Raw genomic sequence first — 25173 nt, forward strand, 5'->3', positions numbered from 1 at the left:
CTTGATCGATATTTCGTTCATATATTACCCTTTTTTTATAGTCAATACGGACATTTCAAAAATGGTTCAACAAGTTCCCATTTCTCTTTCATAATTTTGCAGCCAATTAGCCATATCAAAATTTGTAACCTTTCAAACTCTACGATGTAATAAGCAGTTGTTTTTTTTTTAATCCGTTGAGGATACCTTTATTAATGTTTATATATGTGTATATGAAATCTACCTTTTTTATCCTCTTACCAGCTAACACCGGATAGAGCCCCAATAATATTATAGTAAAAAAAATGGACGGAATAACCATGTTTCAGATCCAAAGACGTAAAAACATAAAACCAATTCGTTAGAGAACTGCAAACTACCGGAGTGGTCAATACCTCTCTAGCAAGTGCCATCCTCTTGTAATAAAAAAAACCTTAAGTCATTAAATGCAGTTGATGCAGATAAAAAGTAAAATTGTGAAGACATTAGAATACATTGCAAGAAAAAAAATGGATGATAAAGAAGGCAGATCTAGTCTAAGCATCACGCTTAGTATCTGTAGATGTCAGCCTTGAATGGACCCTCTTGTGGGATACCCAAGTACTCGGCTTGGACGTCGGTCAAAGTGGTCAACTTAGCACCCAAGTGGTCCAAGTGACATCTGGCGACGGTCTCGTCCAAGATCTTTGGTAATAAGTGCACACCAACGTCGAATGGACCAGACTTTTGGAATTCTGGGAATTCAGATCTGAACTTCTCGTCCTTAGCCTTGAACAAAGCGATTTGAGCCAAGACTTGGTTAGAGAAAGAACAGGACATGACGAAAGAAGAGTGACCAGTGGCACAACCCAAGTTGACCAATCTACCTTCAGCCAACAAGATGATGTGACGACCATTCTTCATCAAGAATCTGTCGACTTGTGGCTTGATGTTGACAACGGACTCAGCGTTGGCCTTCAACCAAGCGACATCGATCTCAATGTCGAAGTGACCAATGTTACAAACAATGGCATCTTCTGGCATTTGTTCGAAGTGCTTACCGGTGATGATATCTCTACAACCAGTAGTGGTGACGAAGATTTGACCGATATTGGCAACCTCGTCCAATGGGGCGACTTGGTAACCAGAAACAGCGGCTTGAAGAGCGTTGATTGGGTCGATTTCGGTGACAATAACTCTGGCACCCATACCTTGAAGGGCCAAAGCACAACCCTTACCGACATCACCGAAACCGGCAACGACAGCAACCTTACCGGCGATCATGACGTCTGTGGCTCTCTTGATACCATCGACCAAGGATTCACGACAACCGTACAAGTTGTCGAACTTGGACTTGGTGACAGAGTCGTTAACGTTGATGGCTGGGACCTTCAACTTACCGTCTCTCAAAGCCTTGTACAAGTGGTGGACACCGGTGGTGGTTTCCTCGGAAAGACCGTAACAGTCCTCGAGCATCTCTGGGTACTTCTCGTGGACCAAGGTGGTCAAGTCTCCACCGTCATCCAAGATCAAGTTAAGCTTCTTACCGTCCTTGAAGGAGAACAATTGTTGTTCGATACACCATTCGTATTCCTCGTCGGTCTCACCCTTCCAGGCAAAGACTGGGACACCGGTAGCAGCAATGGCAGCGGCAGCGTGGTCTTGAGTGGAGAAAATGTTACAAGAAGTCCAGGTGACTTCGGCACCCAAAGCAACCAAGGTCTCGATCAAGACAGCGGTTTGGATGGTCATGTGCAAACAACCGGCGATTCTGGCACCCTTCAATGGCTGAGATGGTCCGTACTTCTTTCTGATGTACATCAAACCTGGCATCTCGTTCTCGGACAACTCGATGTCCTTTCTACCGAAGGCAGCTAACGAGATATCGGCGACTTTGTAGTTGTGGGCTGGGGCAGACATTGTGGTATGTGTCGGTTGTGCAATTGAACCAAGGGTACTAGGACTTTTGTTCAATACTAGAGAAGAGAACCTCCAACTTTGTCGGTGCTCGCTGCAAATCATGGGCGGACGCTCGTCTTATATACCCTCGAAAATTTTTCAACCACTAAACGTGCATCCTACACGTAGGCGTGGAATAATAAATGTTATACGATAAGAGAAGAGGTGGGTAAATTTTTTCACATGCTGTGAGAGAAAGAGAGTGTGAGAGGGAGGAAGAGAGTGAGTGAGTGAGTGAGTGAGTGAGAGGTCTACGTAAGTTAAAGTAGTGTAGTTAGTTAGTGAAGTCCAGTAAGTGAAGTAGTAAGTAGTAAGTAGTAGATATAAGTGATATAAAGTAATACAAGTATAAGAAGTCAAGAAGGAGGTTGTCTAAGGAGAGTAAGGTAAAAAGTGAAAGTATGTATGAGAGATAGGAGAGATGAGATGCGAGAATAGAGAGAGAGTAGAGAGTAGAGAGAGAGTTGCTGATCTTGACTTTTCATTATACATGGTATTTAGAAGAACGAGAGAATACTTCTGTTGTAGGGGAGCCCAAATCGGTGAATTTGTTCATAGTAATAGGTGGACTCATTAGTAGTACTAGTAGTAATAGTACTAGTAGTAATAGTAGTAATAGTACTAGTAGTAATAGTAGTAGTAGTAGTAGTAGTAGTAGTAGTAGTAGTAGTAGTAGTAGTAGTAGTAGTAGTAGTAGTAGTAGTAGTAGTAGTAGTAGTAGTAGTAGTAGTAGTAGTAGTAACGCGTAAAACTGAGACTTTGAGTGGTGAAAAATACCATAGAAGTATGGAATATCGAGACCAGGAAAAGTGTCCAATCGTGGCCGATTTGACTGTTTGGGTATAATTCTTTTGTAATTGGACAGATCGGGCTGAAAATGGTGCTAATGAGTCAGAATATGTATATACTTATATATATATACAAATATATATGGGGTTCTCTACCAGGTATTTGATAATACTAAATTTACTACCATAATTCTGTTCTAAGTATTGTTGGGTACCGTAAAAGCTGCGGCCGCACAAAAAAGTACAAAACAGTTGTCGACGAATCGGGTAATAATATGGCAATATGGGAAAAATAAAGTTTGCAGCTCAACGGTTGATGGTTTGAGGGTGCTATTTCAGTTCAGGAACTAAATGAATTACTGTGATGGTAGATTGGAGAGTTCTGTGTGAAGAAGGTGATGCTGCCAGAATTGCAGCAGGTGGTAGTTGCTCAAGGAAAGGCGGGAAATTCAAGTGCTTTTTATTTGAAAGCTTTGATAGCGAAATTTGCTATATGGAAATCCACCAAGAATTCCGACCCGAAAACGTTAATCACGTGACTTGGTTCAAAAGGTAGACATTGGCTAGAGAGGATACACCGTAGTATTTGTACAATTGAAGTTGAATCGAAGTTGATGTCAATAGGTAGAATATAGGGATATAAATTCATGACCTTAATCTTTAACTCTTCTGTCAAAAAAATAGGAGAATTCTCTTAAATTTTGTGGATCCCAGAAAACGATCTTGGTACTTCTTAATAGGTATCCTCTCTTTTTACTCCATGAATGGGACTTACCTAAAAGATTGATAAAGGTAAAATTGCATTTGTATCTCATTTGCAACTGAAGATCAATTCAACTTATAGTAGAATCCTTTAAACGAAACAATCTTCTCTTTTATTTTCCTTTGCCATAGAGAGCAGTCAAACCATCTGCTTCCTCTTGCCTATCTCTACCCTGTCCACGAATGAATGGCACTTACCATTCCATCGTCCAAATTCATAATGTCAGCAAAAATTAAGACACCTAATGCACATTCGCTCATTAATCTGCTCTGCTTGTAGTATTTTTTTATTACCCACTTACAATCCTTGTACCACTAATAAGACTCTATTTATTGATATACAAATACTGCTTCTTTCCCCCGCAATATATATGCCATTGCATTGTTTCGAACAGTGACTAAAGTGAATATCATTGTGGCTTAATTTTTTTAACTAGAGTATTCAAATGTACTGTTGTCTCCTTTTGGTCAACACCAATGCAATATGACAGATTGGTGACATTAAACTGGCTGTCATCACTCCGTAAAACGCTGCTGACAGTAATACGGCCCCGGTTACGGTCAAGCTAGTCATAAAATACTTCAAAATAGGACATATAGCTCCTATAGGATCATTGTTCTTGAATTGCACCCCTTCATCAAAAATGTAATATTATTAATGTACCCCTATAATTAGATGTAAGGATCAACCTTCATTGATAAACATTACTCACTAAGCCAAAAGGTTCAATGCCAAATGCGGTAACATATCCTTTGCAGCCAAATTGTTCAAAACTAGGTCAAAATTTAACCTACGTTAAACCAAGCAACTTTCGTAACCAAATCCTACTGCATTACCCAGTGTTCCATTGCGTTCTTCTGAATATAATTTGTACATTTTTAATTACACCTTACTATAAAATAATAGTATCATAAACTCGTTAAGAAATGAAAAAAACAAAGTTAACAACTCTGAAGAAAATGTCTATAATATCTGTAATACCTTGTTGTCAATACGCCCCACAGATTAGAGCCAAAAGTCCACAATAAGTCCTCAACAGGTTAAATCTCAAATTTCAACCAGTCTAAGTCTTTGACGTCATTATTTATGCTATTGGCTATATTATTTCTCTTTTGGTTCTTCAACCCATCCGTCAAAGATGACTTTGTACTTGCATTACTCGTTTTAGGTTTGAGGTCCAATTCGGAGTCTTCTTTAATTCTGATAGGCATGACAAACTCATCATTTTGTAGACTCGTATAACTTTTGAAAAAGTCGTCATCTCCATCACCACTCGTGTCCATTAGGTTTTCAACATCAACAACTTCGTCATCTATTCCGACGAAAGCCTTATTTCTTATACTAGTGCCTACTGAACTGCTGAGACCACTCACTGAGGGCCTTGAAGAAGGAAGCAAGTCTACCACGTTTAATGACATAGGTGGACCACTTGCACCATCATTCGGTTCCAAAAGCGTGTTTCTTCTGAAGTACTCCGGACCGTTGGAGAACGAGTTACGTTGAATGTAAGAAGGAGACGACGCGGAAACCGAGCCTGGAGTGCTGGCAATTGTCTGTTTGGCCGTCGTAATAGTGCTAGAGCTATTGTGTCTGGACATAGCTGGGGGATTGTCGAAATAAGAACCACTTGCAGATCCGGTCATTCTCTGGTTTAAGAGATTGATATTGGATGATGTGAGTGAATTCGAGAGATTACCTCCTCCATTAGGGACGTTGTTATTGATCTTGCGCTGCTGTTGAGACTGCAAATTGGTTAATGAAGTTCTCCTGTTGAATGAAGAAGAGTGAAAAGATGATGACATGAAGTTGGATCCAGCATTTCTCTTAGTGAAACTGTTAGATAGAGAGTTTCCATAACTATTGCTTAGAGTAGTAGATGACGATATTCTGCGGTTTCCAAGACCAGCTGATGCTGAACCGTACGAGCCACTGGAGTTATTATTATTTTCGTAGTTATAGTAGTAATCCCCAGAAATATTAAGGTCCGACTTCTTTCTTTTGAACTGCTGATTTCCATTGTGGGCCAGCGATGATCCAGATGCATATGGTGGAGAAGGGCTGTTGACCGTTCCAGACTGATTGGGGATTGGAATAGACTTCAAGTTCATGCCACCAGGGGTATTAGGAGTAGAATTAGGGGCCGATCCAACTGAAGATTCGATATTTGTGGAGCTAGCTGGCTTTGGTAAAATGAGAACGTTCTTGTAACGAGGGAGTGAATTGTCTCTGAAGGAGTTTGGAGCTGTATTAGTTCCGTTTGCATAGTTGCTGTTGCTGAAAAGGAAATTACCATTGTTGTTTGAAGGGGTGAAGTTAGGGTTGAAGCTACTATTGGCACTGCCGCTATTGCTGTGGCTATTACCATTGCCCACGCTAGCTGCAATGGGAATGCCACTATTAGAATAGTTCGAGTTGAATTTAATCACATTGGTTAAGGACTGGTCATTGAGTGATCTGCTGCCTATGAACGAATTTGGCATAGAAGAGGACATCTTAGGATTGGGAGAAGGCCCCTTTCTTGAAGATCTCTTTTTGATGACATCTGTCTTTAATGAAAGTGGTCTGGTAGTTCCATGAAGCTTCAAGAAGAGACCACAAGCATTACAAAGAGTGTTTCCCAGAGGGTCTTTTCTCCAGAGGGGTGTGTTAAGGGTATGGCAATTAAAGCACTCGGTTGGTTTTCCATCTGCTGCTGAAGTTGCAGAGGAAGTCGATGCCGAAAGTGATGGAGCAACAGTAGGTGATTCAGATTTGAGCTTTTGTTGAGTTAAAGATGAAGTAAGTGAAGATGTAAGATTTGACTTCGGTTGAGAAGTAATCGTTGAAGCTGATGACGATGTAGTTGAGGAAGTTGGTTTTGAAGTTCTTGTTGGATCAACATCCATTTCGGTCTCACCTCGTCCTTTCGTACTACTAATAGGATGTTTGCTCACTCTTCCGTCGTATCTTGCATCATTATCATCATCTATCACAATAGGACTGAATGAATCTGTGTGCTCTTTCTTAATATTAGTCGATGAAGAGGCTGCAGAGCTTATCGTGCTATTGGTGTTTTGAGCCGAAGAGTCACTGTTGTGTCTACTGCTGGTGCTACTCAAATTACTGCTCATGTTGGAGTGAGGAGATGACTCGTCGTTGATACTAGCAGGAGTGTTGATTGTTCTGAAGTTTTTATTGTTGTTTTGGTCCTTGCTACTGCTTCCACTAGGGGTTGGGGTAGAATTAGACTTGATATTGTTTATGTTTGTACTTGTAGTCGAAACGTTGGCTTTAGGGATGTACGGCGAGTTTTTAAGGTCATCAATCAGGAGCGGCGATAGAAGATCCAATACTTTATCGTGTTTGATTGGAGGGCTGGAAGCTGTTGCTGACGAAGCTGAGCTGTTAGAAGCGACAGCTGAGGAATCGAACCCGGCGGTGGCTAAGTTGATTTCACTATTGGAACCACTGATGTGGTTCTGTTGGCTCTTGGAGTTGGTCTTACGCAACTGGCGGTTTTCGACCCTTGTTTGAAGTGATAGAAGCTTTTTTGCTGAGAAGAATAGTTCTACGATGGAGGGTCCGGCTTCGAAGTTGTTCTCGGACATTCTGTATGCTTATTAGGGAAGTTTTGTTGGGGGTTTGAGTGTCTTATGAGTGTCTTTGAAGGAGTGGAAGGTGACTTGAAGAAACGTTAGCTTTGGAATATTGTTGGATGATGTAAGAGCTCTTTTGATGATTGTTACGGTCTTCTCTTTTTTTTGACACTGAAAGTGACGACAAAAGGACGACTTCTGGTGATTTTTGGCCTTGTCAAGGGGTAGTTCGGTTGTTATTGCCAGATATGAGCTTGTATTCGGCTCGTTTTCTGGTTGATTAGTGGCGTATTGCAAGGGTATTGATCCACGACAGCGGATACGGAGGTGAGCAAGACGATACAAACGGCTAAGGAATTTCGGCTGACCAACAGACCACGGCGGCTAGGATGACGACAGCAACAGAAGATGCTATTGGATGCACAGAAACTTTGCTTTGATAGCCGTGTACCTAATAGAACACTGTTCTCTACTAAAAAGACTAAGCCTGACTGTGGAGACCTTGTTTGACTGAGGGACAAAATAAAAATCGACTGGTACTAAAATCCACTTTTTTTCTTAGGCCTATATAGTATTCTTGTTCTTCCTGTAAATTAATAGTAATATAAATATTATTATTATTAGCAGGTTTAGTCTTACATTGTTAAGAGGAAGGAAAAAAAAAAAAAGAGAGAGAGGTGAGGGAGTCGTGTGTAGCCCGTGTCAGTTGGGAGGTGGGTCTTTGTATTTAGTAGAGAGAGTGGGAGACTGGGAGAGACTGGGAGACTGGGAGAGACTGGGAGACTGGGAGAGACTGGGAGACTGGGAGACTGGGAGAGACTGGGAGACTGGGAGAATGCAATAGAAATGGAAGGAACACACGCACTGGCTACTTATTACGACAGAGTATGAAACACTACAACACAGGGGAACCGCCTAATGGGAATTGGCAAACGCAGAAACGGCAATACAAAGAGGGTTAGACACGGAGGGGGATCGGTCTGACAAAACGAGAAACAGCTGCAAGTGTCTAGAAATCCAAGAGTTCAAGAGTCCAGATGCATTCACAGTACAGTTACTCCATGACAAATAGATTTTTAGGACAGCGACTAGGGGTTCCGGGGCCTGGGTCTGGGGCCACTAGGTTCTGGCACCTGGTTCTGTATTCATGGATGTATGCACAGCACGAATAAATATTGTAAAAAGCAGAGTATTATCGACATTATGGACACACTGCACTGTGTCCACTGTGGGAAACTCACCAAATATTCTACTCTTCTCTTCCCATGGTGTCTTTCAGTAAGGTTTTGTTGTCTGTTTGTGCGTCAAGTACATGAATTATTTTCTTGGAGGTTGGTATAATATTTGTGTTGCATGAATTAGGATGAAAGTTCGGTTCGGAACCCAAATAGGGTACTTAGTTGGTGCACGACTGGGGGTGTAAAGAGAGAATCAGGGCCAATATCCGTAATGCAGGACTAAATTCAATAGAGAAGTGAGTGGGTCGGGTAAATTGCTAGTTGCTTAGGCGTTAAGCGCTGGTGTGGTGGGCAACATTATGAGCGTAATTATCCAAAAGCTGGATTACAGGATATGAGTCTTTTTCCAATATGATGATGTCTTGGATATACTTGTATCGTGACTAAATATTGAGGCGTTGTCCCGTGTTACTCCCCAGAATTACGGTGAAGAGTTGGCATTTGACAATTTCGCATATCCAGAAACGACCCCGATCTCACCGCCGTTGACTCCGTGAACCCATAATTGATCGCCTGTCTCCGTCACCTCCAACTTTCACGAATCTGTACATGTAAAAATAATACTGTGCAGCTTTAGTGATATCCTCACAGCAGCACCGTTTTTGCCAGTAAATCACCAAAGGAAATCTGCCGGTGCAGCGATCTCTTCTCTACCTCTTGACTAATTTACAGTCGAGTATTAATAATTATTATCCTGATCTACTGGTCTAGTACTTTGACTACAAAAAAAATATTACATTTCTGTTACCTCTTCTATAAGCCTAACACACACCGTTCCCACTTAACTAAGAGGGTGTAAAAAAATTTTATTACAGTACCATGCATCAAGAGATGATAATGGAAAATAATTTGATCCACTAATACCCATCGTCACGTGGATTGGCGTACTGGGTGGAGTTTCCTACCACTTTTGCATACTTCCTGTGAGATGGTGATGAAGCTGATGGGCTGGAGCCGTAGTTAAGCCATGCCGAAAAGTCTTCCTTTGCGGCTCAAAGCCTAATTTGACATATTACTATTTCTGTGATGGAGAGGCTCCCGTCCTCGGTACCTTACTGATTCGGAATAATTCAGCATTCTGTTGCCGTACACCTTCGCAGATGTTAGTTTTGCATCTCTTGTAGTTAGTTTACGGCATCAACTGCTTGTCTTCATGGGCGGGCATGTGCTTCTAAACAGGAGTGTAAATGTAAATGAAGACGATTTTTGAACTCGTGCAATTTCCTTTGATGCACATAGCCATGTTTGCTAATGATTGCAGCCATTGTCTCGTTTACCGTACGCATAAGGGCAAGTACAGCCTTTTTATTCATACTAAACTTCTTAGCTCATGTGCCCTTTAGCAGCCAAAATTGGCGAGGCATTCCTCAAATGTCTAACCGCTTCCGTGGAATGGGAATTCTAACCAAGCTACGATTATTGTAGGGCAAGGCCATTCATTGATATTTACCCCATAATTCATGTCGATAATCAGTTGAATATAACCCTTCGTGTAACTATGTAAGGCTTCGTAATGTATACGCAATCCTGGCCTCATAATACGACGAGTTGGGATGGGTCTGGAAATATATAGAAATTGAGCTCATCATATTTTGCACCCAGTACTCTACCACGAGTTAGGATGGGTCTGGAAAACTAGAGAAATTGAGCTCATCATATTTTGCACCCAGTACTCTCATAAGTAACTTGATGCAATTATACAAAACAATTGGTCCCGGTCTGATTTGGAACAAAAGACCGAAATACTCCTGTAGAACCTACAATGGCCTTGATCCTCGCCTAAAGTGAAAAACCTCTATCGAAAGTGTCAAGCCTTCATCAATTATACTTTCTACAATTATATGTACAAGTATATCTACAATTATATAATTTCAGATGACGATGAATATCTATTACAAATGTTACAAGAATACCTAACTGTTGTCAGACTCAGCGGAGCCTCCAGCAGTTGTGGCGTTATACGACTTATTGCTGTTGTTGTAACGACGGTTGTGAGAGTGGTGGTTGTGATGCGAATGGTGTGAATGGTGTGAGTTATGATGGTGATGGTGATGACCGTTTCCATTCTTCGATGATCCATAAGAACCGCTTCCGACATCTGGGTTTGCATTATCGGCGTGCAACCTGTACTCAAAGGAAACTCCGAATACACGCTCGTTAGAGCCAGAATCAATAGTATCGACACAATCAGAGCCTTGCGAGATTAAGTCACATTCTCTGATAACCCTCAAAATAGCATCGCAAATAATTCTACGGGCTTGGAAAGAGGTCAATTTTTTGTTAGTTCCCGTCTTCTCCTCGTCTTTCTTATTACTACCCTTTCCAGAAAAACTTAAGTTGGAGTTCCAGATACTGATAATATCTTCGTCCTTACGAACACTCAACACCAATCCAGAAATGTCGTTCAACAATAAATCCTGGTATTCGGCGGGGTTATTGGACTCTGGAATGATAGAGCCTGTGATGGTCTTGATTACCAAACGCTCCCAAATTAAAGATGTTCTTTTTCTGATTCTGGCGATAGATTCTTGATCATCAGACGATCCGTTGCTTCTACGGTTGAATCTGAACACCCATCTACCACCTTTGGCGTTGATAGGATCTTCCCATACTGGGTTGATTCCACTTTTGAAGATTAAGAATTCAGTGCCAATAGGTAACTCGTAAGTCTTTTTGACAGAAGACAAAGACATCCACAATTGCTCCAAGGAACCTATAGACTTGGTGGTAGCTAAAGACAGTGAGGTACTATCCTTTTCTTCACCATTTACACTTAAAAACTCAATTTCGTTTGTAGTCTGTAAATAGGAATCCACCGCCGCAGCTGCGTTGGCTCCATTGGTTGCGGACTCGTCATCGGTTGCTACAATAGCAGCTGGTGCATCCTTCTGCTTTAATCTCAATCTGCTATGGTGCCATATGGTCCAACAGTATGGCAAGATGTGATGGTTCTCCGGGATCCGGCTCAAGGTTTCTTGTGACAGTTTTATGGGGTCCCTTTTCGGTAAAAGAGTCGCAGAAACTGGTATAACAGCGGCACCATTGGAGGTTGGATTGCTGGCGTGGCCATTTTGCTTATACTTCGATCCGTTGGAGTACGAGCTGTTGGTGTTGGTGGAATTTGAGCCGTTTGAATTGCCGTTACCGTTGTAGTTTGATGATGTCGATGACGACTTATGGTACGAGTTGTGCGATTGGTTATTTTTGGGGCCGTTAGAATTGGATTCATGGTGCTGATGATTGTTGTTGGATGCTGGTGAACCAGCGGTTGATGACTGGTTCATGATTCTGTTGAACAACGACTCGGCTCTTTTCAAGTTTTCAGACATGGTGGAGGCGATGGATTCGTTGGTTCGTGGCAAGGAAGATAATGCTTATAGGTTTAAAAACTGATGCGGGCAGTTACAATGAGAAGACTCTGAAAATGAGTCCGTAGTATATATATGTGAGGTTTTGGCGATGTACACTGCGGATGTATACGATGATCAACTTTTTTATTGGATTTTTACGGGATTCTTTATGGGATGCAAACGATACTCGATGAAGAATACTTGAATTGAATGTTACGGCGATGCGACGAGGCAACGTTTAGATACAGTGGTAGGAATGTGTGCTATGTACTGGGAAGACCTGGCAACTATGTGACTTAGGAATCGAATGGATGTGTCGATTTTTAGGCGTCTTGGGAATGGAACTTTTGGAGGTTTTGGAGATATCGAGATCCACGCTATTTCTGGGCTGTTGGTAGAACGAATACAGTTATGGATATCTGGAGATTGAGGGCTATTGTGGGGTATGAGGTGCTGGGACTGGTACGAGGATAATACTATAATCACAAAGGAAGCGCTTATGTGATGCTGCTGTAGTGGTGGATGGATGGATAATGATGGACTGGTCTTCAACTAACAAAAACTTCCCATTTGATTTTACGTTGAGACGGTTCGTAAATTCGGTCAGACAAAACTTTTGTGAGGGAGAGATTTTTTCTGGCGGTGAGGAGTGGGCAGCGGGAGAGTTGGAAGGAGAGGGAGAGGGAGAGGGAGAATTTTGCGAGAGTAAGTAAATTGTGAGGGAGCAGAGAGTGAGAAAAATGGGAAATGGGAAATGGGAAAATGGGTGAATTGAGAGAAGAGAGAAGAGAGAAAAAATTGCGACGACAACAGTGGAAAAGTGGAAGAGTGGAAACGTGAAAAACGTGAAAAATAGTTGTAAAAAATGAGGGTTAGAAAGTAGTGAGCTGAGGAGGATGATGTGAGACGGGGACGGGGAGGGGGATACGGATTGAGACCAAAGTGTGGGTACAATAAGACTGGTAAAACTGAGAGAGAGAAAAAACTTACTGGAAAAACTGAGAATTTGGGGGAGATTTAGTGGAAGAAAATTGAGAATAAGTGGGTTAAAAAAAAGTGAAAAGAAACAGAGAGAGAGTGAGACCTAGAGGGAGAGAAAAAAAAAAGACTGAGAAGTGAGAGAAACGAACGATTTGATGAAAAATAAAAAAGGCAGTATGATAAAAGACTTCGAAAAGATTGACAGCTTTGAAGAAAGAAAATGGGATATTGGGAGAAAAAAAAACACTTTATGACATGACTTTAACAACACTTCGACAAACTGACAAACAAACAAACTGACAAACAAACAAACAAATATATAGGAGAACAGGAAAAAAATTATTACCTTTACATTGAAAGGACACTCCACTGACATTGCATCTTCTCTCATGCCCCATTTCCCACAGCACGGATATCTGGGACGAGTTCAGGGAGAAAGAACTCCACATCGACCGACGATGTAGAAATTTTAAGTAGCAAGCGGCCGTAAAATTTTTCACTTCTCACTGTTTTTCTCTCTTTTTTCGGTACTGCCAACGTAAGAAAAAAATTTTCAGTCTTTTTGCAGTACAGCTTTACCGAGACGACACGACTGAAAAAGTGAGAGCGATTGGAGTGTGAGTCAGTAAAAGAAAAGAAGTGCAAGAGGTGTCCAAGTATTGTCTAAAAGTATTGTCTTAAAGTATTGTCTATAACATGATAATTCTTGATTCTTGATATAAGCCAGGAAATTGAAATTGGGCCACGAAACTCGGATGACTTCACTACTTCTAGGCGATTTTGCATCTCTTCAATGCTATTCTTAGTGAATATCCTCCACAGCCATATCTATATAAGCGTTGGGTTCGGACTTTGCCTAATTTGGCAATAGCTGCTGCTATGAAAAAAGTTTGGGGACACGATTATCGTTAAAGGATTTGCGGTTTTTTGCAATTATAATGTTGGTTGGCGGGGGAGGGGCTGTAGGAAAAGGGTCCATGAAGATGGTGTTGGAGATGGTGTTGGAGTTGGCTTGGGAGCGGAATCGAGATATGTGTACTTCAATTAAGCTGAAGGACGAGTTTTGTTCCTAATCGTGCTCGGAGTAGTCCGCTTGGGGAGGAGTCCGGAGTGCTTAATTCACCTTTGAAGCCATGTTTTCGGCTATATTTATGCGACAAGACCTGAAGATATAACTACAAGATGAAGTCCCATAAAAAAACATCGTCTATGTTGAAATTTTCTTCCTTCTTTTTTTTATTCATTTTTCCTTATTCATCTTTTCCATATTCATCTTATTCTTGTTAATCTTATTCTTATTCTTATTCTTATTCTTATTAGATCATTTTGCATCTACCCAACATCACGTTCCCTTTACAATCTCTATATACTACGATGAAATACTTCTCGGTCATTATTTGTTTATTGATTTCTTAAATACGTTTAAGCTCGCCCTAAGCCTTACCGTAGTAGTGCAAGTATCCTCCCAAGGTCTTACATCCATTGATGTAGTTGCTGACATCCAACTTCTCGTTGATGGAATGAGCACCGTCGTCACCTCTACCCATTGGCAATAACAACACATCGACACCCAACTCCCTCTCAAATGTCAAAGTAATTGGAATGGAACCACCCTCTCTAGTGAAGTCTGGAACAACATTCCACACATCTTGAGTAGCTCTGGAAGCAGCAGTGAAAGACTCGTTGAATGGATCAGATACCCAGTAGGCACCATCGTGGATCAACTCAATCTTAAGCTTGTTGAGGGAACCGAGCTTCTTGAATTCATCGTTGACATACTTGAAAACCAACTCATCTAAAGTCTTGCTAACAATGTTTGGAACAGTTCTGATAGAAAACTTACCGATGACCTTGGCAGGGATGACGGTCTTAGCACCAGATCCAGAGAAAGCACCCTCAATACCGTGTAAAGACAAAGATGGGTATCTCCATCTGTGCTTCAAGATGTCCTTCTTGTTGTCGTGCAAGGAAGTCTTTGATCCAGAGGCAGCGTTCAATTCCTCAACGGAGAAATCAATGGCATCGTACAAAGCGTCTTCCTTGTCAGTCAATGGAGCGACCATATCAGAAACACCTGGGATCAAAATCTTACCGATGGAATCAACCAAAGTAGACATGACCTTGATTAAGTCGGTCATAGGCTCAGCAATGATACCACCAAAGATACCACTATGTAAATCGGCACCTGGTCCTTCAACAATGATCTGGTAGTAGTTACATCCTCTCAAACCATAAGTCAAGACTGGTTTGGTGGTACCTAACCAGTAGTTGTCGGAGATAGTGACTTGGTCAACTTCCTTGAAGTACTTCTTGGATTCTTGGGCAACCAATTCGTCCAATCCCAAAGAACCAGATTCCTCCATACCTTCAAAACAAACAACCAAGTTGACTGGTAATTCCCAGCCCAACTTGTTGTGTGCTTCAATGACATTCAACCATCCCAAAACTGGACCCTTATCGTCAGTAGAACCTCTACCGTAGAGAATATCCTTCACTTCGTCGTGGAACATGGTGAAAGGTTCAGTAGACCAACCATCTTCCTTCAAAGCTGGTTGAACGTCATAATGTCCGTAGACCAAAACAGTCTTCTTTTTTGGGTCCTTACCGAATCTTCCCAAGACAATTGGAGGCAATTCCAACTTTGGGTCGGTTACTGGAGGAGGTTGGATACCCAACTCACGCAACTCAATGTCAGCAAATCCCAATGTAGTCAACTCTTTGACCAAGAAATGGGCCATTTCGACCACTTTTGGTCTGAGAGTTTCATCTCCAGAAACAGAAGGAATGGCAATGGCCTTCTGTAATCTCTCGATGAACTTAGGCTTTAACTCATCGATGGTGTCGAAGAGGGGCTGCAATTGCAATTTTTCATACGACATGTTTGCGTTGTACTGTAATTACGTTAACTTCTTGCTGGTTTTTATTTGTGGCAAAAGCAAACACTACTGAAGATAAAGACCACTGACATTACCAATTACAATCTCTCCATTAACAACCAACTCAGAGAACGTCCTTCCACTGAAGGGATATTGGTGGTGCTGTGTGCAGTGCACGGATGCTGCCGTATGAAGGATGGCCGTTGAAGAAGACGGAATGCCTTGTACGGTAAGAAATTGACAGGTTTTCGTTAGGGGAGTTGCTGGGGTAGTGGAGGGCATTGTGAGGGTATTGTGAGGGAAGTGACGTGGGTGTGGTATTGAGTAGAGGGAGTTAAGGTGTTCAGGAGTGCATTTGGAAGTGCATTTGGAGGTGTTGAATAGGGCATTGTGTGGACTTGGTGGTTTGGAAATCGTTCTGTGAGGTTCTGAGTAGTAGGGCATTTTTCATTTTTTTTCAGTGTTGGTCTCGGTAGAAGGTCTCGGTAGGAGGTGGTCTCGGTAGCAGCAGGTGAGGGCTCATCACCAATGAAAGGTGCGGCTATAGGAGGCTAGGGGTGGAATAGGTGTGAAGGGAATGAATAGATGGGTAAAGAGTCAGACGGCAGAAAGGCAGAAAATGGAGTTGCAAAGTTGTATTGAGTGTTTGATTTAAGTAGTAGTGGGGGTAATGGGTACTGGGTATTGGGTAACTGGTAAACTGCCTGGTAAACCATATTTAATACTGTATCATATTTTGCCTAATACTGCAACTCCTCATCTATTTCATCCTAATTGTACTTTATTACAATATTTATCGTCCAATCCCTTCTTCTCTTGCTGGTTATGCTATAGTTCCATAAAAACTAAAAAAATAATATCTTTTATTAAATGATATGGTAGCTAAATATTTATCGTAATTCGCAAATTTGTTAGAGAAATTGATTTTATATTTAAACGTTAAATGTGAGCAGGAGTAGAAATGTGATTGCAGCAAATATTTGAAGGCTACATGAAAAAAATAGTCACGATATCATTTTAATATTATACTCACTTTATATCCACTTTCTACCCCATATTCAATTTCCGAAAGAAGTAAAGCACATATTTTATTTGACTTTACGCAATACCATTCTTAAAGCAATCTCTAGTATAGTATTATTATATTGCACACAAAAAAGGCAACCGAAAAGCTGCGAAATCAATGGTTCAAGTTATAATTTAAAGGAGATTCAACCCCGGGGAAATGCAAAAGGTCACTATCCCACTAGTCGGGATGGCTTATTTGTTTATTTGTTCGGATTCTTCTTTTTAAGTGGGGGAATTATATTATCATTCATCGCAGAGCTGCATTTGAACCATATTTAAGGAAATGGAACCCTCATCTCTGCATGACCTAATATAAGATTTTGCCAAATCAAACACCATTCTTAATGAAGCAATACCACTGTAGGTGTATCAAACCCCTTACGGAGCAATCCAACCAACTTCCTAAATAAACAAGAAATAATTAACCAAGAGATCAACTCTAACCGCCGCACCCACGAATCACATCACAGAAATAGCATCCCCCGTCTTGTATAGTCTCGGAGTCGGAGTTGCTTCGTCTCCTGGTCTATATCGGAACACCCACCGACCAAAAGACCGCACACCATATCCGACTGGGTTTCGTTTCGCTGTTGTGTCGTAAATGTACTTTGTCCTACGTATTACTTTAGTTGGTTTTTACCCAAAGAAATCTCTGAAGACTGTGCCCGTCTCTTCAGTATAGTGTCATACTACTTTGGGTCGAGTTGCCGCGAAAATCTCGGAGTATCCTGCGCACAACTACAGTCTTGCAATGATATCACCAACTGTTGAGTCACACGGCTCACCAGTTGTAGTGTGTACAATGGGTTGTCGTCGTGTTTTGTCCTGTACTTGTTGTGTCCAATGAGCCTATTCCCCAGAAAAGTGATAAATACGTTGATAATATTCTCAACTCATAGCAATTCTCACCACTCGAGTCATCATCCGACCTGATTGTGACCAGCTCATCCTGCAGAAAACCATGGTTCTTATGTACCCCGGACTTTCGTCAGGCTCAACAATATCATTACCCATGGAGATATAGTCCCATGTCCTGACCACCTAATCTGACCGAAAACCACCACAGGCTTCAAAATCCATACTCGTGCTCAAACTCGCTTCGAACCAGATCCTTATCCACACAAGACCAGTTTCTCCGGAGTTCTCGTACTACCCTAACCGCTTCCTCTCACCGACTCGCTCGTCATATGAAAAATTGAACCCTTCCAGATTTGGCCGCGGTCTGGCGTACAAATCGTGCGTCCCGGAGCAAGGGAACTTTTTCACACCCATGTCTTCTCTGACGATACCCTTCGGATTGGCTTGTTATTCCGAGCGTCTACCGAACACCTGCAAGGAAGAACCACCGTCCACCACAGTGGAACCATCCGAAACTGGCTAACTGGCTCTTGATTTACCGGCCTGCTGCCTCCGGAATGGAAAAGGAGGTCCTGGACGTTAACCCCCACACGCCTAATTTAGCCCGTACGACCTGACTACGTTTTCTCGCCAAACGACAGTTGTACCCCGGATTATCACTCACAGCGTTGTTAGTTGTTTGTGGAGGCTAATAATGGGCCTAGTATAAAACGGAAGCCATATGTCTGTGATGTGAAATTTGAGTTTTTTGGAGGGTTCTTGTTTTCTCTTCCCTTCTACTGAGTTTTCACTATCAGACTAGTCTTTTTGTACATCGCCTGTATTATTTGTGGTGATTAGTCTCTTCACTGCTGCATTCGGATTGTGTCTGTCACTGAAAAATCCGTCCCTCCTACAAAATACGAACCGTACCACGTTCAGAAAATCAGCACCACATTAAGTGCTTTTAGTTACATTACTTCGTTATTGTAAACGTAACCGTCCTATTCATATATCATCATGTCCAGCACCACAGCTACAAAACCTGCTGCCAAAAAGGGTAGAGGTTTCACCGATCTCGTTGCCGGTGGTACAGCCGGTTTGTTCGAGGCCTTATGTTGTCACCCATTAGACACCATTAAGGTTAGAATGCAGTTATACAGAAAGTCCGGTAAGAAGCCACCTGGATTCATCAGTACCGGTGTCAGCATTGCCCAAAAGGAAGGTTTCTTCTCGTTGTATAAAGGTCTTGGTGCCGTTGTCATCGGTATCGTGCCTAAGATGGCTATCAGATTCTCGTCCTACGAGATATACAGAGACTTCTTGTACGCTCCAGATGGATCTATCACTACCGCAAACACCTTCATTGCTGGTGTCGGTGCCGGTATCACCGAGGCCGTCATGATTGTCAACCCTATGGAAGTCGTTAAGATCAGATTGCAAGCTCAGCACCATTCTATGGCTGACCCATTGGACATTCCAAAGTACAGAAATGCTCCACACGCTGCTTATCTTATTGTCAAGGAAGAAGGTTTCAAGACTCTCTACAGAGGTGTGTCTTTAACTGCTGCCAGACAAGCCACCAACCAGGGTGTTAACTTTACTGTGTATTCTAAGTTGAAGGAGTACTTGCAAGAGTACCACGGAACTGAAGTCTTGCCATCTTGGGAGACTTCTTGTATTGGTTTGATTTCTGGTGCTTTGGGTCCATTGTCTAACGCTCCATTGGATACTATTAAGACTAGATTGCAAAAAACCAGTTTCGCATCCAATGAGTCCGGCTTAGTTAGAATTGTCAAGATTGGAAGACAGTTGGTTAAGGAAGAAGGAACTGCTGCTTTGTATAAGGGTATCACTCCAAGAATTATGAGAGTTGCTCCAGGTCAAGCCGTCACTTTCACTGTCTACGAATTCATGAAGAGAGTTTTGAACGGTGAAACTTCTATCGGTTTCTCCAGCAACAAGAAGTTGGAGTAAGCACAGGTGACTTACTCGCGACCTACCAAAAGGACCATATTTTATATATAGCCGTACTATCAACATATTCCTATTTATTTCTACATAAACATGTATGTACAGAAAGACTTTGTCAAAGAAGTGTAAGACCATACTCCATACAGTAACATATACCTCTCCAGTACTTAAGACTACAAAAAACACCGAAAACACCGTATACCCCACATTAACAAGTTTTCAACTGGAGAGCTCAAAAATTTTCAACTTTATCTGATATCTACATATTTCAATGCCTTGAAAATTCACCAGTCATCCCAATTGTACCCCAGACCTTGGGCGTTGCATTTACAATTAGCCTAAACCACTATAAATCCAGAAGAATCACTAAACTGAAAATTTCACAGTAGCAGGCACTTCCGTTGTGCCGAGGACATCGCGATTGCGGCAATGCAGTGACTTCCGAGGGCAATGACTCTTGAGTCAACTGGTAACCGGATATGCGATGTATTTGTTCCACTGATAATCGAACGATGAAGAGACGGTGCTAAATCCCGTCCAATGAAATTGGCCAAGGCATGTGGTTCGGGGCCGAGAACACGAACGGTATTGGTGAAGTAAAGGGCAGGTCTACGCCAAATTACTATGTGTAACGGTTTCCCTTCGTCCTATAATTCACACGACCGACTAACGGGTTAGTTTTCTTCGGTACGCACTAAGAAAGTAGTAAGTAGGTGGAGTTAATGTGGGGGACATGGGTGCTACCAATTGTCGATATCAGAAACATGATTTTTTCTTCATAAGAATAGTTGAGATACTAAGAAGAAGTTGTGTGAGTTGTTTGTCCATATGCTATTCCGTTTTTTGGTATTTGGAAGGAGATAAGTGATATCCTGTAGAATGTCAATTGTTGCATTTCTTGTAGTTTTCTGATTTAATAGCAGTTCGGGGTTGTCATAGCTCAATAGTTATAATTGTCCCCACATTCTCCTCCAAAAAGAACTCTCACAGTCATTATTCAATCATATATTCCAAAATACTAATGTACATAGTTTACACACTAAAACGCTTCTCCCTTGTTTCTATGAACAGAAAAGATGTGTGATTGCACAGCATCACCACGAGCAAACGACTTTCCACAATATTTGCAAGAAAATGGCTTCTCTCCAGTATGAGACCGCAAATGGGTAGTTAATCTATACTTCTGGTTGAAACTAGCTCCACAATGGGTGCACTCATAAGGTCTCTCACCAGTGTGGACTCTAAGGTGTCTAGTCAAATCTGAGTATTTGGCAAATGTCTTATTACAATCCTCATGAGTACACGTGTGCTTCTTGGATGCTGTAGATGTCTTGTAAGGGCGCTTGACAACGACTCCCTGATGATCGTTTTCCTTGTGATCCAAAAGTAATTGGTAAGATAAATACGTCTTCGTGCAATCCATTTCGTCACAGTGGAAAACACGTACTTCTTTCAAGTCAACATTCGTAGGTTCCGTGTCAAGGGGAACGTCAACTGCTGGACCTGTTGATGGGGCAGGATTTATCAGCAATTGCAAATCCTTGTGTACAATGGTCTTGTGATACACCAAGTTTGGAATCTGACTGAAAGCCTTCTCACAATGTTCACACTTAAACTTCTTAGGCTTTGAGTGGGTTCGTTTGTGGTTCTTGCAGTCAATTACAAGGTCAAACACACGCTGGCAAAAAGGACAAACTTTCTCTTGATCACCAGATGTTGGAGCTACGACTTTGGCCCTCTTATCGTCTTGTTTCGAACTGTCTTGACTCTTCTTTCTCTTGGTTGGTTTCGGAACCAAGTCGGGGTCGATCGAATGAACATTATCGCCATCATTTGCATCCAAATCGTCGACGGCCTCTTCTTCCAACTGCGTCGTCTCTGAACTCACCACCACCGTCTCCTTTTGCGCAGCTGCGACGAACTCGACAGCCCCGGCCTCCGAGTATATCTCGACATCTGCTATATTGTGTTCCCCCTCGTCTTCAGACTGCACCGTCAACAATTGCTGCTCGATTTCCTCTCGTTTTATTTTCTGATTGGTAGCCTCCTTTTGCTCGTTGGTAGCATCACCCTCACTGTTTCCAATCTCATCGACGCTACCGTCTGGAGCAACATCAATAGTTTCCACTTCGTTACCGTTTTCGTTGACGCCGGACTTGGCTGCTGCACGAATCTCGGCTCTTTTCTTGGATGTTGATACTCTCATTCCTTTTGTAGTTCTTTTTCTCTGGCTCTTAACAAGAGCTCTCTTTGCTGTTTGAAGACAATGTGTTGTTTTCAATAACAAACATCTGAAGGAGCTTCAATTTTTCGGTGGGTCGGTGGCGAGAATAGTGCGGTGTGGATGTATTACATTTTAATGTTTCGTGTGTTGTGATTGTGTCATTTGAAGTATCAGTTGATGGGGGGTGTTCAAGGTAGTGTATATTGACAGAGTGTGTTATGGTTACCATGCAGGTGGAGAGGTAATTGTGGTGGTAGAAAGAGTGAAAGAGTGTTATTAGAAAGAGTAGTAGTAAGTAGTAGTAAGTAGCACCATTAGTAGAAGTAGCAGGTAGAACAGTGGAGAAGTACTATAAAAAGAAGCAAAAGTAGCAGAGTCATATCTTGACACATAAAATTAATTAATAATATTATTCCTAAATTTAATACTAATTCAAAAAATAATGAACTTTTTATATTATTTCAATTAGATATTATTGATAATGGTAAGATTGTAATTGTTGGTTTGATATAGAAGATAGAAGTCATTGAGGGCAAAGTCTTGGATCAGGGTGTTAAGTCAGGTCAGATATTTATTTCAAAACTGTTTTTTTTTCTTTTCTTAATCTGTGAGCAAGATAGTAGTGGTGGTTATTGTCATATTTGACTTATACACATTAAATTACATTGAATTGCACTAAAAATGATACCTAGATCTAGATATTCTGCATTGAGTTCGTTAAGAACGATATCTAGGGGAATACTGCCCAGATTCAACACATTTGCTAGATCATTTGTGACAATACCAACATTGCAATTTCCCCGGAAAACAAGAATCACCCAAGAAATCTCCGAAGAAGAAGTCAAACGGTACCACGAACAGAACCCGCAACGCTTGGGATCTAATGACTTCTACTACCAAACAAACCCTTCGAAAAATTCCAAAGAATTCGAGCACGAACCGTCGTCTTATCATACGATTTTCTCTATTCCTCCGAATGAAAACGGTCTAATAACTCCAGAGGATGGAATCTATGATATATTGAAGGAACCAACTTTGGTTATAGAGAGACAGATCGAATTCATGAATGTATTCTTGGGATTTGAGCAAGCCAACAAGTACAGAATAATGAATGCCTTGGGAGAGCAGATTGGATATATGGAAGAGAAGGATATGGGATTGTTAAAGGTGTTGGGAAGACAGTTTTTCAGATTGCATAGACCATTTGACATTGATGTGTTTAACAACTACGGAGATCTCTTGTTAACCATAAAGAGACCATTTTCTTTCATTAATTCTCACATTAAATGTTATCTTCCAGGATATGATCGCGATAACTCTCTCATCTTTGAAAATATTGGAGAGACTATCCAATCGTGGCACCCATGGAGAAGAAGGTACAATTTATTCAAGTTAGAAGATGAAGAAACTCTGGAATTCAACCAATTTGGTGCTATCGATGCTCCATTCCTTTCCTTTGACTTCCCAGTCAAAAATCAAAACGGAGATGTTATTGCTTCTGTGGATCGTAATTGGGTCGGCTTAGGAAGAGAGCTTTTTACGGATACTGGTGTCTACATTGTAAGAATGGACCCAGCTAGTTTTGCCGGTATGGGTGAGTTATATCCGTCGGTTGCAGGACCATTGACCCTAGATCAAAGAGCGATTTTGTTGGGTAATGCCGTGAGTATCGATTTTGACTACTTCTCCAGACACAGTCGTGGGTCGCCAATCCCATTCATTGGATTCGGATCCAGCGAGTAGTTCGGAAAGTGAACAAGTATCCTAACTAGTACAGAGGATTACGAATGGGATGAATCTTAAATGGTGAAGTATTTCGCTTTTATCCAATTTTTTCTTCAAGTATTATAAATGCATATTCAATTCAATATCAAATAGACTATAAATTTAATCCCTGCGCTTTAGCGAATTGTTGCAATAAGCTCAATTGACCTTTGCTTCTGGCTGAATCCAAGAGCTTTTTCCACTCTTCATCATCTAAGTCCTTACTTATATTCTTCAATAGAGCCACAATCAAGCCCATGTAGTCATGTCTTCTTAATTCGTTCTCATTCTTCCACGTCTCTCTCTTCATCATTTGGGTGTTAATAGCGTCATAATCATTTTCTTTCTTTGCCTGTTCCAATTTATTGTTGGTTATTGCTAGCAATGAAAAACGCAATTCATCCCCATATTTGGATATTCTATTGTGGATAACACCTGGCAACTTTTCATAAAACTCTTCTTGTGAATTACACTCTACATGCTTTATAGGGTAGCTTTTCAACCCATCCAACTCATATATATGGTTATCTTTAAGCAAGTATCCAATGAAGTGGAATAGACCATCATTTTTATCATCATAGTCTTGTGGAGGTTTAGGCTTATCGTCATCGGCAAAAGACAGTGGAGCAGAGAATGAATTATGCACCGATCTGATCAAATCACTATTAGACATCGCTTCTCCAATCATCTCGCTATCAAATCCAGTCACAAAAGACTTGAAGTTACTTAATTCGTCCCCAAGGACCACCTCGTCGGACTTGTTAAGCAAAACGTTCAATACCGCTTGGGTAGCACAGGCATTCTGGATGGTTTGGTTGGCAAAGAATATGCTTTTCTCCTGGTAATCTTGATCATACACTCCATCCAAAGGTTTGTTGCCGTCTTGAGCATACTGGCGATCAATCTTTCCGTATTTAAATAAGAAGATCACACCATGTACTGGATCCAATTGGCGAAGTGAATCGGAATCTATTGAGTACAATTCGTTGATTTCCACATCTTGTATTTGTATTTTCTCGACCAATTCCGAGAATACTCCCTAATTGCATTTGTTAGTATCATCACAGAATCCCGAGATTGGCAACAACTTCCGACATTTCATAGCATAATGCTCTCAGGTACTATACTCATTATAATTCTCTTAACACAAATGAACACCCTCTCTAGGGCACCTTATTCCACCATCTTATTGACAAAGTACATACCGCATCGGAGTCAATGGTGTTCCAGCCACTTTCGGACATCCTGTAGATATTTTATATAACCAAACGTATCTATATATACCCAGTTAATACCCCAATAAGCATTATCTCAATCGCTACAAAGCAAACTTCGAGATCGGTTCGGTGTCTCGGAGATATTTGAGAGAAAATTTCCTATTTCGGCATCTGTCCGAATTGTACCATTAATGCCATATTCGGTTGTACTATAGATACTGTGGTTAGGACGGTTGGAGATGGTAGTTTCAGTAAGATACTGTAGCTACAAAAGTCTACGATAGTCGGGTTATGTTATAGAATGTTTGAGATTCAACCGCAGAACCCTAAAAGAGACAGGTCAGGACCAACTCATGTTGTAGATTGTTAGTGCTAAGAAGATTGGTACTTGATGGTTGGTACTGTGCTTTAACTATTCATTCAAATTAATGACTGGAATTATTTCACACCATCTGGTCAAAAATAGCAATACGAGTGCCGGAATTGTTTCCAACTATACCCCCTAAAATATTCAAACCAACATTCGGAAAATGTTTAATTCAGTCGACAGGATTATAATATCCAATTCTAATACATATAGTACATAATATATTATACATAA

General features: G+C 41.3%; 8 protein-coding genes across 8 annotated transcripts; 2 read left to right on the plus strand and 6 right to left on the minus strand. All coding sequences in view use genetic code 12, as the record gives it.

The window, feature by feature from the left end:
* Positions 1 to 156: 156 nt before the first annotated feature.
* On the minus strand, positions 157 to 1949 carry SAH1 (adenosylhomocysteinase). Its single transcript, XM_064916914.1, has one exon. The coding sequence runs from the start codon at positions 1876 to 1878 to the stop codon at positions 529 to 531; it is 1350 nt and encodes a 449-aa protein (XP_064775045.1). The 5' UTR covers positions 1879 to 1949; the 3' UTR covers positions 157 to 528.
* Positions 1950 to 4445: 2496 nt separating this feature from the next.
* On the minus strand, positions 4446 to 7254 carry GLN3 (nitrogen-responsive transcriptional regulator). Its single transcript, XM_064919838.1, has one exon. It carries the CDS (start codon positions 7053 to 7055, stop codon positions 4509 to 4511), a length of 2547 nt encoding a protein of 848 aa, XP_064775046.1. The 5' UTR covers positions 7056 to 7254; the 3' UTR covers positions 4446 to 4508.
* A 2828-nt stretch (positions 7255 to 10082) lies between these two features.
* RJT20DRAFT_36179 (uncharacterized protein) lies at positions 10083 to 11887 on the minus strand. The gene has a single exon (XM_064919840.1). The coding sequence runs from the start codon at positions 11608 to 11610 to the stop codon at positions 10195 to 10197; it is 1416 nt and encodes a 471-aa protein (XP_064775047.1). The 5' UTR covers positions 11611 to 11887; the 3' UTR covers positions 10083 to 10194.
* Positions 11888 to 13841: 1954 nt separating this feature from the next.
* On the minus strand, positions 13842 to 15587 carry RJT20DRAFT_36176 (metallodipeptidase). The gene has a single exon (XM_064919839.1). It carries the CDS (start codon positions 15489 to 15491, stop codon positions 14046 to 14048), a length of 1446 nt encoding a protein of 481 aa, XP_064775048.1. The 5' UTR covers positions 15492 to 15587; the 3' UTR covers positions 13842 to 14045.
* A 2560-nt stretch (positions 15588 to 18147) lies between these two features.
* SFC1 (Sfc1p) lies at positions 18148 to 19479 on the plus strand. The gene has a single exon (XM_064916915.1). The coding sequence runs from the start codon at positions 18414 to 18416 to the stop codon at positions 19368 to 19370; it is 957 nt and encodes a 318-aa protein (XP_064775049.1). The 5' UTR covers positions 18148 to 18413; the 3' UTR covers positions 19371 to 19479.
* A 927-nt stretch (positions 19480 to 20406) lies between these two features.
* On the minus strand, positions 20407 to 21573 carry RJT20DRAFT_134275 (uncharacterized protein; the record flags this gene model as incomplete). The annotated part of the gene is made up of 1 exon (XM_064918294.1): positions 20407 to 21573. The coding sequence occupies one exon, from the start codon at positions 21571 to 21573 to the stop codon at positions 20407 to 20409; it is 1167 nt and encodes a 388-aa protein (XP_064775050.1).
* A 504-nt stretch (positions 21574 to 22077) lies between these two features.
* Positions 22078 to 23451, plus strand: RJT20DRAFT_127089 (uncharacterized protein). The gene has a single exon (XM_064916916.1). The coding sequence runs from the start codon at positions 22273 to 22275 to the stop codon at positions 23332 to 23334; it is 1062 nt and encodes a 353-aa protein (XP_064775051.1). The 5' UTR covers positions 22078 to 22272; the 3' UTR covers positions 23335 to 23451.
* On the minus strand, positions 23452 to 24674 carry YUH2 (Yuh2p). The gene is made up of 2 exons (XM_064916917.1): positions 24561 to 24674; positions 23452 to 24394 (listed from the first exon to the last, which is right to left on the minus strand). The coding sequence occupies exons 1-2, from the start codon at positions 24597 to 24599 to the stop codon at positions 23471 to 23473; spliced, it is 963 nt and encodes a 320-aa protein (XP_064775052.1). The 5' UTR covers positions 24600 to 24674; the 3' UTR covers positions 23452 to 23470.
* Between the last annotated feature and the right edge of the window lie 499 nt (positions 24675 to 25173).

The sequence above is a fragment of the Scheffersomyces xylosifermentans genome (assembly GCF_036884685.1).
Source record: "Scheffersomyces xylosifermentans strain CBS 12540 chromosome Unknown RJT20scaffold_3, whole genome shotgun sequence".
Classification (NCBI taxonomy): domain Eukaryota; kingdom Fungi; phylum Ascomycota; class Pichiomycetes; order Serinales; family Debaryomycetaceae; genus Scheffersomyces; species Scheffersomyces xylosifermentans.